The 15848-nt window shown below is 36.1% G+C and overlaps 1 protein-coding gene across 4 annotated transcripts in view; it reads right to left on the bottom strand.

Annotated features, from left to right (window-relative positions):
* The window catches only part of CYFIP1 (cytoplasmic FMR1 interacting protein 1), a 107964-nt gene extending 96644 nt beyond the window's left edge, over positions 1 to 11320 (bottom strand). The window contains exons 1-5 of one of the 4 annotated variants that reach the window (XM_044670404.1): positions 11204 to 11320; positions 10535 to 10624; positions 9301 to 9378; positions 7640 to 7741; positions 6083 to 6264 (exon numbers count right to left, since the gene is read on the bottom strand). In XM_044670404.1, coding sequence (XP_044526339.1) covers positions 6083 to 6264; positions 7640 to 7741; positions 9301 to 9378; positions 10535 to 10624; positions 11204 to 11320 — 569 coding nt within the window. The remainder of the gene's footprint in view (positions 1 to 6082; positions 6265 to 7639; positions 7742 to 9300; positions 9379 to 10534; positions 10625 to 11203) is intronic. The other 3 variants (XM_044670407.1, XM_044670406.1, XM_044670405.1) reach the window with 3 other exon arrangements.
* Positions 11321 to 15848: the final 4528 nt, after the last annotated feature.

Raw genomic sequence — 15848 nt, 5'->3', positions numbered from 1 at the left:
AGAAAACAACAACAAATGTTTAATTCCATCTGAATATCTTAAAATCAGAAATGCATATGTTAAAGGGAGAGGAGAATTTAATCACTGTGCAATTATCTATAGAAAACTGGATAGCATGCAAGTGCCCTTCTCCTAGATTTTCTAATTCTCCCAAATCAGAGGTTCTTAAACTGGAGTCCATGAACTCATTTTTTTTATTTGTTTTTTCCCCATGGTTACATAATTCTTGTTGTCTCTCTCCCCTCTTCCCTCCCCACCAGAACTCACCTTAAAAACAAAAAAACTAAACAAAACAAAAAACCATAAAACCCTTCCTTTCTTCTTAAATTCAATACTAAGTATTGGTTCTAAGGCACAAGAGTGATAAAGGCTTGGCAATGGAAGTTAAGTGACTTGCTGAGGGTCACAGAGCTAGGAAATAGCCAAAGTCAGATTTGAACCTAGGATCTCCCATCTCCAGGCCTTACTTCCTATCCAGAGTCGCTTGGCTGCTCCTTATGAATTCAGTTTTTAAAAATTACTTCTCATGACTATATTTCATTATAATTTGTTTCCTTTTGAATCCTAGGTATCTTACTTTATCCATTTAAAAATTACATCCTAAAAATAAATTTAAAGAAATAAAAATTACATTCTGGGACAGCTTGATGGGCAGGGAGCCAGAACTGAAGATAAGAGATCCAGGGTTCAATTCTGGCCAAAGACACTTCCTAGCTGTGTGACCCCGGGCAAATCACTTAACCTCAACTGCCTAGCCTTTGCTGCTCTTCTGCCTTAGAACTGATAGTACTGATTCTAAGAAGAAAGGGGTTAAAAAATTACATAATCAAACCAACAGAAATCACATAATTATCTCAACAGATGCAAAAAAAAAAGCCTTTGACAAAATACAACATGATTCCTACCGAAAATACCAAAAAGCATAGGAATAGAAAGGCCCTTCCTCAAAATAACAGTAGGGGGCAGCTGGGTAGTTCAGTGGATTGAGAGCCAGGCCTAGAGACAGAAGGTCCTAGGTTCAAATCTGGCCTCAGACACTTCCCATCTGTGTGACCCTGGGCAAGTCACTCGACCCCCATTGCCTACCCTTACCACTCTTCCACCTATAAGTCAATGCACAGAAGTTAAGGGTTTAAAATAAATTAAAAAAAAAAATAACCAACAGTATATATTTAAAGCCATCAGCAAGTATCATCTGCAATGGGGACAAGTTAGAAACCTTCCCAATAAGATCAAGAGTGAAACAAGGCTGCCCATTATCACCTCTATTATTTAACATTGTACTAGAAATGCTAGGAATAGCAATTAGAGAAGAAAAAGAAATTAAGGGGATTAAAGTAGCAATGAGGAAACTAAACTATCCTTTATATAACATCTTTGCAGATGATATGATGGTCTACTTAAAGACTCCCAGAAAATCAACTAAAAGATTAATGGAAATAATTAACAATTTTAGCAAAAAAAAAAAAAATTACATTTATAGAAGAGGTCTATAGATTTCATGAGTCTGCTAAAGGGATCTATGAGGAGAGGACAAAAAGGATTATGAAGGAGCCCTTTTGGAAATTTAAACATAACCCACTCCCTTCCGAGGCTTCTTTAGTGAGATGGTCCTTTATTTTCTTTGTCAATTTTTTACTGTTTCATTCTTTTTTTCTGAGGCAATACTGATTATCATCTTTCCCCATCCTTCTACACAGACTGGAGACTATCTAAACTAGTGTTGCCTTTAGCAACCAGATCTCGCTGATCTGCAAGTAAACCAAGTGTTTGCTGATGGAAGCAGTTTTTAGTCTCTGAATTGTCTCCTCTTTATGATAATTATCTTACATCAGTTAAACTTCTTTGCAAAATTGTACTTTTCACTACCCACTTCTCACTTTTCACTGTTAGTGCTGTAGGCTTGTTTTTTTTTTTTTTTGTTTTTTTTTGTTTTTTTTTTTAAACCCTTGTACTTTGGTGTATTGTCTCATAGGTGGAAGATTGGTAAGGGTGGGCAATGGGGGTCAAGTGACTTGCCCAGGGTCACACAGCTGGGAAGTGGTTGAGGCCGGGTTTGAACCTAGGACCTCCTGTCTCTAGGCCTGACTCTCACTCCACTGAGCTACCCAGCTGCCCCCCTGTAGGCTTGTTTTGATGAGATTGGAGTTGTTTTAATTGGACATTCTATCTTTTTCTCATTTCTACTGGTTCTTCTAATTTCCTAGTCAGTACTATGACTACACATAGACAACTGGTTTAACAATATCCCCAACAAGTCAGATGCAGATCGAAGTATATACTATTTCTCATGTTTGTTTATTTATGGTTTTATTTTGGGGTTTTGGTTTTTATATGAGTATTCTCTTACAATAGTGATCAATATGGAAATTTGTTTTGCATGATAATACATGCATAACCCAGATCAAATTGCTTACTATCTCCAAGAGCAGAGAGGGAAAGCAGGGAAGGAGACACTTTGGATCTTATAATTTTGGAAAATGTATGTTGAAAATTGTTATTACATAGACTTTGCATCCCAAAAAATTCTGAGGGACTTATGAGAAAGAACGCTACCCACATTCAGAGGAAGAACTGTGGAAGTAGAAACACAGAAGAAAAACAACCACTTGATCACATGGGTTGATGGGGATCTGATTAGGGGTTTAATGTTAAAAGATTATTGCAAATATGAATGACATGGAAATAGGTTTTGAACAATGAGACATGTATAATCCAGTGGTATTGCTTGTCAGCTTCAGGAGGGGGGAGGAAAGATTGTGTGTGGATCTTGAATCATGTAACCAGGGGAAAATATTCTAAATAAAAAAAGGGAAAAAAATATCCAAAAAAAGTCATTTCCTTCCTGTTAAAAATATAATATCGATATTCTATGTATCTAGTGTTTCCTGATTATCTTATTGAAGATAATAATCATGATACATAGTTGTGAGGCATCAATGTAGTCTGTCTTTGGTTTCTTCATCCTTACCACTAATTTTCCAACACTTTCTGCTATTTTTACCTAGCTTTTCTTTGAATGGAATCCAGTAACTCTCAAAGTATAGAAGTTGTTTTAATGTAGAACATCTTATGAGCACTTCACACAATTTATCTGCTTTGCATATGTTAGCATATAAACTGCAATTATTTTCATAGTATTCTTTTTGTGAATTATGAATATGTGCACATCATACAAGACAACTAAATAGCCCATGCAATGATCTGTGTTCTTTTACATGGACACATTATAAAACCATCTCTGCCAACTCCTTTATATTTGCCTTTCCAAGGTGAACATTGGAAGTCATTCTTCCATTTATGTCTAACTTCTCTTTTCTTTCTAGTTTTGTTTATACTGATTGAAATGATTCCATTTCTAGTATATCCACTGGACAAAGTTCTCACATTTACAGCACCACCACAAAAAAGTTAGTATTTATAGTATTTATAGATCATCTAAAAACCATATGAATTTAAGTTCCCTCAGCCTCAGACACCACAAGAAAAGTGGGCCACAGAGGGCTAAAGATTATTTTATCCTTTTCTTTGTTTCATGAATTGCTGTGATGATAATGATCATAACTGTGACTATAATGATAAGAATTATAAGTTGATATGACAATGGTTTCTGGTCACAGTTCCTTTCCCAACAAACATACATAGCTCTTTGGAAAATGAATATTATAAAAGCTGCCAACAGTAGAATGGACTGGGTCACATTTCAAAATCAACTGGTTGAGGCTCTTAGGGGCAAGATGGCAGCTTAGAAGTAGCAAAGCTGAAACTGCTCCAAGAATCCTCCCAAATCAAAGTCAACTGGTTGGGTGAGGGAAGTGGGAATTGAGTGATCAGCTGTTCTACCACTTCTTTCTATATGAGAGAATGGAACATAATAAGCATTTATATAAAGCCTACTATGTGCCAGGCATTATGCTAAGTGCTCCTACAAATATTATCTCATTTAATCCTTACAATAAACTTATAAAGTGGGTGCTATTATTATTCCCATTTTACAGACAGGGAAAGTGAGAGCACAAGGTCACACAGCTAGTTAAGCTGAAGCCAGAGATGAACTCCAGTCTTCCAGAATCCAAGCCCAGAGCTCTATCCATTATGCCACTAGTTGCTTCTAAGTAGAGAAATAAAGTAATTTTGTGAAATAAGTAGAAAAAACCCAAGTCTACTAACCCATTCCAATGCTTTTTTATACAAAAACATGAGGCTTCCCACTCTGCTGTGAAAGCCAGTGCTCAGCACATAGTAGGCATTTCACAAAAGCTTACCCCCCCCAAAAAAAATTAAATTTTTTACATAACATACTATCTAGAGAGTTATACTTTTTAGAAGACTATAGGAAGGGATTAAAAGTACTGAAGGTATTTCTCTAACTGAAAAAACACTAAATCTTGTGGATTCTTCTTAAAGGATTCAGTCCGTACTCATGTCAAATACTCTAAAAATGAGAGGTATAACAGGACCATCTCTAATATGATGACTACAGGCTCATTTTTAAGTGTACAAAATGCCTCACTTATATTACCAACTCTACAAGTGTGTGTATGGGAGAGAAGACAGATGTTTACAAAGGATCTAAAAAATAAACTGCAGATGTCATAGGACTTGCAGACTTTAGCCTGGCACTCCTATTTCATCTTTACAACGAGTGCTGTGCTTAGCATGGAATACAGATGGATTGCAAAACTTCTTTTCATAAAAAGCTCATCAGCTAACAACAGCAAACCCTATTACCATCAACAGCTCAGTCTTTATAGCTACACGTTCCCTACTAACAAGTTTATTTCCATATCACTCCCTTTACTGTCCTCACTGATTCCTAGCTTTATACCCCTTTCCAAAGGCATGCTAAACGCCAACTGCTGCCATCTTATGTGTCTTTATCTTTCTCTTTTTCAAAAATCTTCTGAATTCTTAAAAAAATATAATAGAACCTCCCTTTTAGGTGAGTTTTTCCATAATAATTCAATATCAATTAGGATAGAAAACATATTAACTGAGAAAAGACATGTATTTGTGTCTTTATGGTCTTGTGAGCATATGAGTACCCCAGGCAATGTATAGAATGATATATTTTCTTTCTTTTTAAAATTCAATTTTATTTTAAATTCAGAATACTCTCTGTATTCATGTCTATCATATAGATTTATGACCCAAGGCAATGTATATCTGATACATTTTCTTTCTTTTTTTAAATTCAAATTTTCAATTCAGAATTCTCCCTCTTCTTCTTCCCCCTACATGATACATTTTCAAGGTCTATTGTCAACAAATAATGATATATATTCATAGAGTGCTTAATTCCTGCTGTTTGCTGCACAGGCCTGTATACATCCCCTGGAGTATGGCAGTAAATTGTCAGAAATGGGAAAAATCTTCTTTTTATAGTCAGAGATACTGAGGGACACTGAAGTCTGTGGTTAGTCACTCCTTTAAAGAAGCAGCCTTTGAATGCTTAATCCATCCCATTGCAGAATGCAACACTGCCTGTGGTTCTTTTCAAATTATATACTCCTTATGGTTTCTTAATCAGTTCCTCTAGGGTAGGATAGTTCTTTTATTTCTCTAGGAACTTCATGCCTTGTGTGTGCGCATATGATCAATAAATACATGTTGATGATGTCATCCTTGAGTTGACACAGAAGGAAATGTATGTGTTATGGGGGGAGAGAGCAAGGAGAAAAGGGGAAGAGGGAGAGAAAGGGGAAAGGGGGAGAGAGAGAGAGAGAGAGGGAGAGAGAGAGAAAGAGAAAGAGAAGGGGGAAGGAGGGAAAGAAAGGGAAAAAAGAGAGGGAGAGGGAGGGAGAAAGGGAAAAAGAAGAGAGAGGGAGAGAGAGAAAGGGAAAAAGAAGAAGAGAGAGGGAGAAGGGAGAGGAGGTGGGAAGAGAGAAACAGAGAGGGGGGAGGGAGAGAGAAGAAGGAAGGAGAGAAAGGGAGAAAGAAGAGAAAGAGAGAGGAAAGGAAAGAGGGAGAGACAGAGAGGGGGCAGGGAGGGAGAGAGACAGATAGACAGAGTGAGAGAATGATTACCATGACATAACAATGGCTCCCGCCATGCACAAGTATACTCTATGCTGGAGCTCACCGTTTATACGCTGAGTGATCATTCTTCACACTGCATTTCATATTCTTCAATTCATCCAGCACAGCAAACATATTGATGAACTTGCCCAGGGTGATCAAATATGCTTCAGACACAAAGTCCTTCCTCCTCTCTGCATGGCACAAACGTCTCACTTCCCCACAGAAACGTTCAATAGCATTTCTCTGGAGAGAGACAATAACAAGGAGGAAAATTGCCAAGTCGATGGGAAAATGCTTTTTGCATATTTAATTTGATAAGCATTTATTTTGGAATAATAAATCAACTAACAAGTATTTATTAAGTACTCATTATGTGCCAGGTACCACGTTAAGCTGTGGAAATACAGACAAAAATGAAACCTATCCTTGGGAAGCTTACATTCCACCGAGGAAGACAAAATGTACACCCACATACACAGTAAACGTACGTTAGTTTTGGGGGATCTGGAACTACAAATTGGGGGTATCAGGAAAGGATGATGGTGTTTTGAATTGAATTTGAAAGAGAACTAAGAATTCCATGAGGCAGAGGCAAGAATGGAACACATCCTAGTGGACGGTCACAGAGGAATAAGTAGTGCCAAGATTTCAAACTTTGGAGCCTGGAAGAATGCTGGTGCCTCTGGTATGACATATTAGACACTGTACTGCCCCCAGGAGGGAGGCAGAGAGGGAGAGAATCTGAATCCCAAAATGCCAAATAACAATTGTTAAAAATGCTGGTGAGGGGGCAGCTGGGTAGCTCAGTGGATTGAGAACCAGGTCTAGAGACAGGAGGTCCTAGGTTCAAATCCGGCCTCAGACACTTCCCAGCTGTGTGACCCTGGGCAAGTCACTTGACCCCCATTGCCTACCCTTACCAATCTTCCACCTATAAGTCAATACACAGAAGTTAAGGGTTTAAAATTAAAAAAAAAAATGCTGGTGATATGGAACTGAAGCTCAGGGGAAAGATTAGGGCTGAATATACAACCCATGAGTCAATTGTACATAAACTATAACACTGACTTTTTATAAGTACTAAGCCATAAAAAAAAAAAAAAAAAGAATCCACAACCTTATAGCCATTTAAAAATGTTCTGCTTTTCACAATAAACCCATGGCAAAAATCCTCAGGCAATGAATACTTATCTAAATCAAATAATGAAGACAGATCCCTTCTAGGTGAAGGGTTTACACTTAAAAAGAGAAAAAGGTTTTAAGTGCTCTAGCTGAAAAAGTGACAAGATATTTGGATTTTGCACCATGAGGGAGAGTCCAGAAGGCAATGAGTTAGGAAATGAGAAGTTTCTCAGTGTAGAAACAAGAAGTGAGAGAATGTATGCACAAAGTGAGCTTTTCTGAATAGGTAAGCAAAAACTTTCAAAGATGTCTACTATATATTGATTTCCCCATTTTCCTAAATCCTATTAAGAAGTGAAATTACCCATTAACATATTTTCATCAGCCAAGTAACTTGTGTTTGTATACACTTTAAAAGACAAATCTAGTAAGGAATTATGTTTACCAGCATTTCTGCATACACTTAATTCCATTGGCTTATTTTTCTGTTATTTACCTGAAAGTACATAAAATTCATCAGTTTGGTGACCTCTGGTTCTAGCACCTCCACAGTCTTCTCATAAATCTCCACTCTGTTCGGTTGTTCATTGCATTTGACCTGGAGAAAAATTAAGCTACATAAGGCATCAAGAAATTTTCATGTTGGTTATGACAGTTATTTTTTTCATAAGCACTATTCCCTAGAATACCTTAATATTTAATATATATCTGGTTTTCTTAAGCATTACTTCACCTTTATTCTCTTGACAATCCAACTATACTACTGGCTTACTTGCTATTTCTCACATAACAGTGCATTTGCCATTTCTCTGCTTTTGCACTGGTGGTTCTCTATGTTCCCTCCTTCTCTTCACCATCGCTTTTCAGAATTCCTGCTTTCTTAAAGTTCAACTCAAGCATCAGGTCTTGCAAGAGACATTTCCAGGTTACCCTTATTTTAAATGCCTTCCCCTCTAAGGTTACCTTTTATCTATTTTATATATATCTTTTATTGCCTACATACATGCAGTCACTATCCTTAGAATTTAAGTTAGTTAGATTTCAATTAAATCTGACAATATCTGTATAAATTGATGCAGAATGAAGTAAAAAGAACAAGGAAAACAATTTCTACAATAGCAGTATTGCAAATACAAACCTCTTTGAAAAATTTAAGCACTCTCACCAATGTAGTGACCAGTCATTCAACAGCTGTTACTAGACACTCCTAGTTAGTAGAGACCTCTCCTAATTCTTTAGATTTCTCTCTTTTGCCCTGAACTCTTTGGTATTTGGCTATTGGGCAATTTTCTTCCATGAAAATCCTTCTCTAACAGAGTCTTGCCATATGATTTTGACCCTTCATACCCTATTGACCTTGTGCTTAAATCTAACCTAGAGCTACTGTTACACAATTATTTTAAATACGTGGTCCTCTCTGCCAAAAGGGCTATAAAATGGCATACCCTTTGATCCTGTAATACTACTGGAGTCTGTGTCCCAAAGAGATAATAAAAAAGGGGAAAGGTCCTGTTTGTACAAAAATATTTATAGCTGTTCTTTTTGTGCTGGCAAAGAATTGGAAATTGAAGAGATATCTATCAATTGAGGAATGGCTGAACAAACTGTAATATATGATGGTGAAGGAATACTATTGTGCTATAAGGAATGATGAACAGAACAATTTCAGAAAAAGCTGGAAAGATCTACATGACCTGATGCAGAGTGAAATGAGCAGAACCAGAAAAACATTATACACAATAACAACAATACTGTACAATGATCATCTGTGAAAACTTGGCTAATATCAGCAATAAAATGATCTGGGAAAATTCTGAAGGACTTATGATGGGGAATGCTATCCACCTTCAAAGAACTGTTAAGAGTCAGATGGATGCGAATCAAAGCAGACTATCTTTCACATCAGTGCATTTATGATTTGATTTAGTTTTGTATCAGTGTGCTCTTACAATAATGATGAATATGGAATTGTGTTTTGCATGATAATAAAAATAAATATAACTAAAAAAACAACAAGAAGAAAATAAATAAATGAATGAATGCAAGTTCGTCAGCCATTAGCTACCTTGTATGATGGATGAACCAGAGACCTTGGACAGAGCTTGAAGAAAAAGATACAAAGTCTATAGGAACTGTGACATTTAAATTTTTCTTTACCTGAGGAATGGCCCTGGAGCAACTTCTCCAGGTGTACAGCATGATCGCATATTCTTGACCTTCTTCCAACATCTCATTCTACAATTAGACATAAGAATATAAGGAAAAGCTTTGGCAAAAAATCCCAAAATGAAGAGGGATGGATAATTTTTTTTAAAAGTTAAAGTGGAGAAATAAGTGAGTCTTTCTTTTAACTAAACTGAAATTTTTATTTGATGAAACCAACTCCTCTGAAGAGACCTCAATGGAGAGACCCAAAAGGCATTTATGTCAAAATCTAACAGATGGGTCAGTTTCAGAAGCCAAAATGGCTCAACTGGTTAAACATATATATGGATATGTGATATGTGAAATATCATAACTATGTAGTTATAATTATATATTAAAACAAACTAAATTGGACTGATTTGCTTTCTTTGTCCTCAAATCCTGACTCCTTCTAGAGAAGGACACATCCAGCCTTCCCTTTGATCTTTTGATTTCAGCATGTTAGTCCTATAGCTTGAGCACCTATTTAGATGAAATGAAGACACCACTAGATTACTAAATGGTATGACAAAGCCTCCAGAGCTCAGGGAAGCCTTCTACCTCCTATCATTCTATGACAAACTCTTGCTAACCCCACTAAACAAGGTTTTAACCAATGCAGAGCTCAGTTTTTAAGCATAATGGATAAATCAAAATGAAAGCTGCTTTGTACACCAATGGAATTTTCATTATTTGACTTCCAAAGAAATGTACATTTACATCTAAGTAGTATCTATAAACTTAACTAGTTTATAGTTAATTAAATTAAAATAATCTAATCTAATAATCATTTAATTTACATTAATTTAATTTAAAGCTTAATTTAAAACAAAAAAAAAACCTGGCCCTTGCTTTATATGGAAAGGAGATAGATACTGGAAAAAAAAAAAAAACTGGGCACACACACAAAAAACCTAGCTTTTCACCAGGATAACAAGAGAAAAAAGCAGGAAGTATTTGGGTCATTTATTGAAGAAGGTATGAATAAAGTGAATGATAAACCTAATTATAAGTTTATTCTTCTCATTATGTAGTTTTCTTCTTGGTGAAAATGATAACAACTTTAAGTCCCTTTTTTCCTAATCACCCACAGATAGAAGTAATATCAAAAAATGGGGAGATGGAGAAGGGTAACTTTCAAAAATCCATTATTCATTATTTAGATTTTCTATTGCAAGAGGTAAATAAATATACACAGATGAATTACCATGCTAGAATGGACTGTTGCTTGCTCGATGTATCTCGCAATGCCTGTGACAAATGCATTTCTGTCTTCAAAGTTAGTGTTGAAGTTTGGCTGAGAAGAAAAAACAATTAGAGCTTTAGGAAGAAAATGGTAGATTTATTTAAAATAAAATTATTGCTATCATTAATTGTAATTACTATTTGCTTTTGATTCACAAAGCACTGTAATAATATTTCAGTAGTGTGAGATCATCTTCAAACAAACAAGAAAACTGAGGTGGTAGTTAGTAAGGCTAGTATCCAAACAACCTGGAACCCAGAATTTCTGGTTCCAAATTCAGAGCTTTTTTACCACTTTACCATGATTTACTGTTGTTTAGTTGTTTTTTCAGTCATGTCTGACTCTTCGTGACTCCCATTTTGGCAAAGATACTGGAGTGTTTTGTCATTTTGTCATTTCTTTCTCCTGCTCATTTTACAGATGAGGAAACTGAGGCAAGCAGGGTTCAGAAACTTGCCCAGAGTCACACAACTTAGTAAGTATCTGAGACCAGATTTGAACTGAAGATGAGTCTTTCCAAATCTAGGTCCAGTACTCTTTCTACTGTGCCACCTAACTGCCCCATCTAATACCCTGGTGCCTCATATATATTAACTGTCTAAGCTCTATAACAATTTATTAATTATTTACCTGATAGAGCAAAGAGGATGGTGGGGGCTCAATACAAGGTTGCTGGTCTGGCAGTGGCAACTCTTCCAGGAGGTCCACATTGGACAGAGCATCTTCCAGGGTCACCTGGGCAGTCATCTTGATCTTGAAACACAGCCAAGAAAATGAAACACATTGTTAGCAAATCAGGTAACCCCAATGCCCTACCTAGCCCTTGCTGGTCTTCTGTCTTGGCATCAATCATATCAATTCTAAGACAGAAGACAAGGGTTATTAAAAAAAAAAAAGCAAAAAACAACTGGAAGAAATTCAATACAGTAACCACTTCTCACAATACATACAACATTCTGAAATAAGTTTTCAGCCTTTGTGAGAGGCTGAATATCAGTTTTCTATGACGTTCACTGATTTTTAAATTTTTTTTTCAATTTGCAAGAATTTTCTTTCCTTTCCCAAATGGAAAAAGAAACAAACAAAATTCTCATAGCAAATATGAATTGTGGAATAGCTAAGTAACACATATGAATACAGTGCCAGGCTTAGAGTTGGAAAGATGTAGATTTAAATCTGGTCTTAGATACTTTTTAGCTGTGTGACCCTGGGCAAGTCACTTATCTCCAATTGCCTTTCTGGCTTAGAATTAATACTAAGACAGAAGGTAAAGGTTTTTTAGAAGATGCATCATAAAGCGAACTAAATTTCCAACCAGCCATTGCTGAATATATGCTTCATTCTGGATTTCTACTGGTTAATCAATTGTAGACAATTCTATTTTCTTCCAGTGACTTTTCCATTTTCATCATCATAGTCACTATGTAAATTTTCTCTTGATTGTGCTTATTTTATTCTGTCCCATTCATTCAGATTTTCCCAGGTTCCCATGAATTCCTGATTTTTTTTCATTTCTCAGGAAAAGGGTAGAAAATGGACCTGTGATTTCTTTGTATAGGAAAATCCTGCTACTTATGTGGGTTAGAACCTTCTCTGTAAATTATGGACTCAGAGAGATAGCCAATGCATGCAAAATTAAGTACAGTCACCCAGCAAGAATATTCCCAAGGCCGAACCCAGAGCCTCCTAGTTCTAGGGCTGTCCAAGAGGGAAAACATAACTGGAGTTACATGTGACTGTGCCATGTTTAAGCATCCGTCGATGAGCACTTAGGAATCTCCTACATTTAGGAAGTTCTGCCCCCTCTCTTTCACCTCTTCCTTTCCCAAACTCTGCAGGAGACCTTTTGCAATGAGCACCTTTTGACAATGACTATGCCTTTGAGATTACCTCCCATCTACTCTCTTGTTTTCCCCTTTTTTAATAATCTAATTTAATTTTTTAAATTTCATATTCCAAATTTTACAAAACAAGCATTTCCATATACAAACTGCACACACATGAAGTCATAAAAATTCTTGTATGTTTAGCTTACTTCATATCTATATAATAAGTCCCCTCTATGGGTGTCCCAGCCCCTCCGTACTCTCCCAGCATCACAGGGAGGTCAACATGTCCATCTAAATTAAGTCTTTCACGTTTCACCTGTCTGTTCCCTTTCTGGAGGTCACATTCATGGTTTCTTCTTCCAGCATTAATATTGGGGCAGTATATAATGTTTTTCTGGGTCTACACAGTTCACTATTTGTTATCTCAAAGTTCTAAGTTTTGACAAATTTATCCTGCTCATCATTTCTTATGGCACAGTAACATTCTATCACCCCTCCCATCTATTCTTTATATAGTTTCTATTTACCTAGTTATTATAGTAACAAATTCCTTGAGGGTGAAGTCTATTTTTGCTCTTCTTTCTATCCCCAGAACTTGATAAACAGTAAATGCTTAATAAAAGCTTCTTGATTGAGTGACTTTAAAAAAAACTCTTTTGTGAAGCAAAAACATACAACATCACTTCTTACGTGTATATATGGGTATGTGATTTGGGGTTTAGGCCTTTAAAAAAATTGCTCTTTAGCAAAAATGAATAATATGGAAATAGGTAGCAAGTGACAACATTTGTACATTCCAGTGGAATTGCTTGTCAGCTCTGGCGGGGGGGGGGGGGAGGGAAAGAAAATGAATCATGTAAACATGGAAAAAATATCTTTAAAAAATAAATTTAAAAAATCTTTTGTGGTAACAGCGAGATCCTAGCAATGAGCAAATTGAAGCTCTGTTTAAGTGACTGTCCCAGAATTCCTAGGAAGAACAGCCCAATTTAGATAGCCCATCTGGAAAAGAAGGGAGCAGTGCTATTCTGGGATTGGGACATAATGATTCAGAGACACAAGAACAACCTGCTGCCATCTTTTTAGAAGCCAGAATTGAATCCCTTTAATGTAAACTTACAACTGGGGTCCCTTAGTGGGAGATTTAACCTACCAGGGCCAGCAACTCTGATAAATAGAAATATGTATGAATGTACATACACACATTTGATAAGTAGAAATAGATATGTATTTATTTCAATGAATGTATAATTCAATGTGAATCCAATGAATGTGTAAAGGAAAAACATCTATTTCAGTTTATGAATGTATTTGTATGCATAAACACATATATACAAATTATAAAATATAAATATAATATAAAATCTATGTATGTCTATATAATCCATTTGGTAAAAATGTAGGGAGACAATAACATGGAAATCTATACTGTCTCTCGCTGCAAGTACAGCTCAATGGAAGTTTTCATATTTTAGACTAGATTCAGAAATCACTTTCAAGCTTCATGAGACATAGTAGAAGTCATCACTTAACTCAGGGTCAAAAGATTAGGATTTTAGCATCCCAATTCAGCTATGTATGCTATCATTAGGTATATGGCACAACTTCTTAGTGCATTTTTCCCCCAATAGCTTTTATTCATTTATTTTAAATTTTTTATTATATATTTGATAACTAAACACCACCAAAAAAAATTTTAACTAAAATACATAAAAAAGATTATGTACAAAACCACAAACTCCAGTTTACAATTTGTTTAAAAATATGTAAATTATATTTGTATGGGCTACTATAAATATGCTCTCCTTTTGGGTTCCCTTTTGATTTCTTTTACTTGGATACTTTTTTCTCTTGATTTTGTGACTTATCTTTTTAATATAATCATGCTATGCATTATTTTTATTCTCTTTTCATCTCTTCAATTACTAGTGTTTCTTGCTTCTCGAATAGTAAAATTATTCCATGGAGTTGTTGAGTCAGATAAAATGGTGTATGGGAAAATGCATTGAGAAATATGATAAAAATATGTTATTATGGTGACTATCTTTCCTACTAGAAGGGCACTCTTGTGGGCACTCACAAGTTCTGATGCCCCATATTCATTCATGTACAAATAAAAAAGTCCAAAGGAGATGGCTCACTTGAACCAGAGAGAGATGGGGTCTTAAGTACATATGGAATTCTTGGGAGGTAAAAGGACCAGGACAGACAAGGAGGGATGTGCAGATCAGTACTTGAGCAAGAATGGCTCTTTGGGAGGGGGTTAAGGGAAAGAGCAAGTCCAGAGAAACTAAGAGGAGTTTAAGAAAGTAACAATGCCCTCATCACTCAGAACTATGTAACCCTCTCAAAACACCTCTATTTGCTCTGGCTTAGCATTTCCCAAATCCATTTGGCCATGAAACAATTCAGAGTTTAAAACTATGTACAACTACCCATAAAAGTCCTCAATAAGAAAACCAGTATAATTATGTTTAACATCAGAATAAAGGGATGAAGTAGGAAATTCTAGAACGAAATGGCAAAAATTGAGCCTATTTTTATGTTCCACATGTGCTACATGAGTATAATGATATACTATATATTAATTCACTATTTGATATCTCAAGGGGGTGGAATATCACTATCATTTGAACTTTGTCATGAAATCCCCAATCCCAGTGTGAAAAATTTAAGAATGGATGCTGGCTAATGGGCTAGAGGGAAGAGAATGCTTTCTACTCTAAAAAATATAATCTTAGAATACCAAGTAGCAATTTTTTAAAATTTCCAAATAAACTACAATGTTATATTTGATGTAAACCTTTTTTCTGTTGTTGCTTTTCAATAATGCAACGATTCTCTGATGTGTGTATCCACTCAGCCTCTCTCCAGAACTCGTTGTTCTCCATCACTTCCTACGGATAAGATGCCTCCAATGGGATGCCCCATAGGTACAAAAGAGAACTTCCCACCTTTTCCTACACACTCTCTCCTCTCTTATTTGACTGATACATGCTAAGCACAATATCCACGAACTCCAGCAATGTATCCTCTGAGATTGTGAACTCTGGAGACAATATCTAAGAAGTAATCGTTCTTGCCTGGCAGAGAGCTGTGGGACAGAGGGTGACCTCAAAAAATATTCTAGGGATAAATGTAAACTTAATAATGATAAATTCTATGGATAAATTTCTCGCTCTGCCTGGGCATTAATCAAGAGGATGGTGGGGCATTTCACACCCACAACATTTCTCACTTTGTGTCTGTAGGACAGTTAGCAATAAGGTTAATACTAGCTGTCATACCTGGTATTTCTGGCAGCAAGTGAATATGAGGTCTGAAGTCAGGAAGCCTCATGCACTTATTGGCTATGACTCTGGACAAGGCATTTCATCTCTGTCTGCCTCAGATTCTTCAACTATAAAATGGGGACGATCTGCCTCTCAGAGTTGTTGTGAGGAACA

The sequence above is a fragment of the Gracilinanus agilis genome, chromosome 3 (assembly GCF_016433145.1).
Source record: "Gracilinanus agilis isolate LMUSP501 chromosome 3, AgileGrace, whole genome shotgun sequence".
NCBI lineage: Eukaryota > Metazoa > Chordata > Mammalia > Didelphimorphia > Didelphidae > Gracilinanus > Gracilinanus agilis.
The sequence above is the reverse complement of the archived record's forward strand: the minus strand, read 5'-3'. Positions and strand labels throughout refer to the sequence as shown.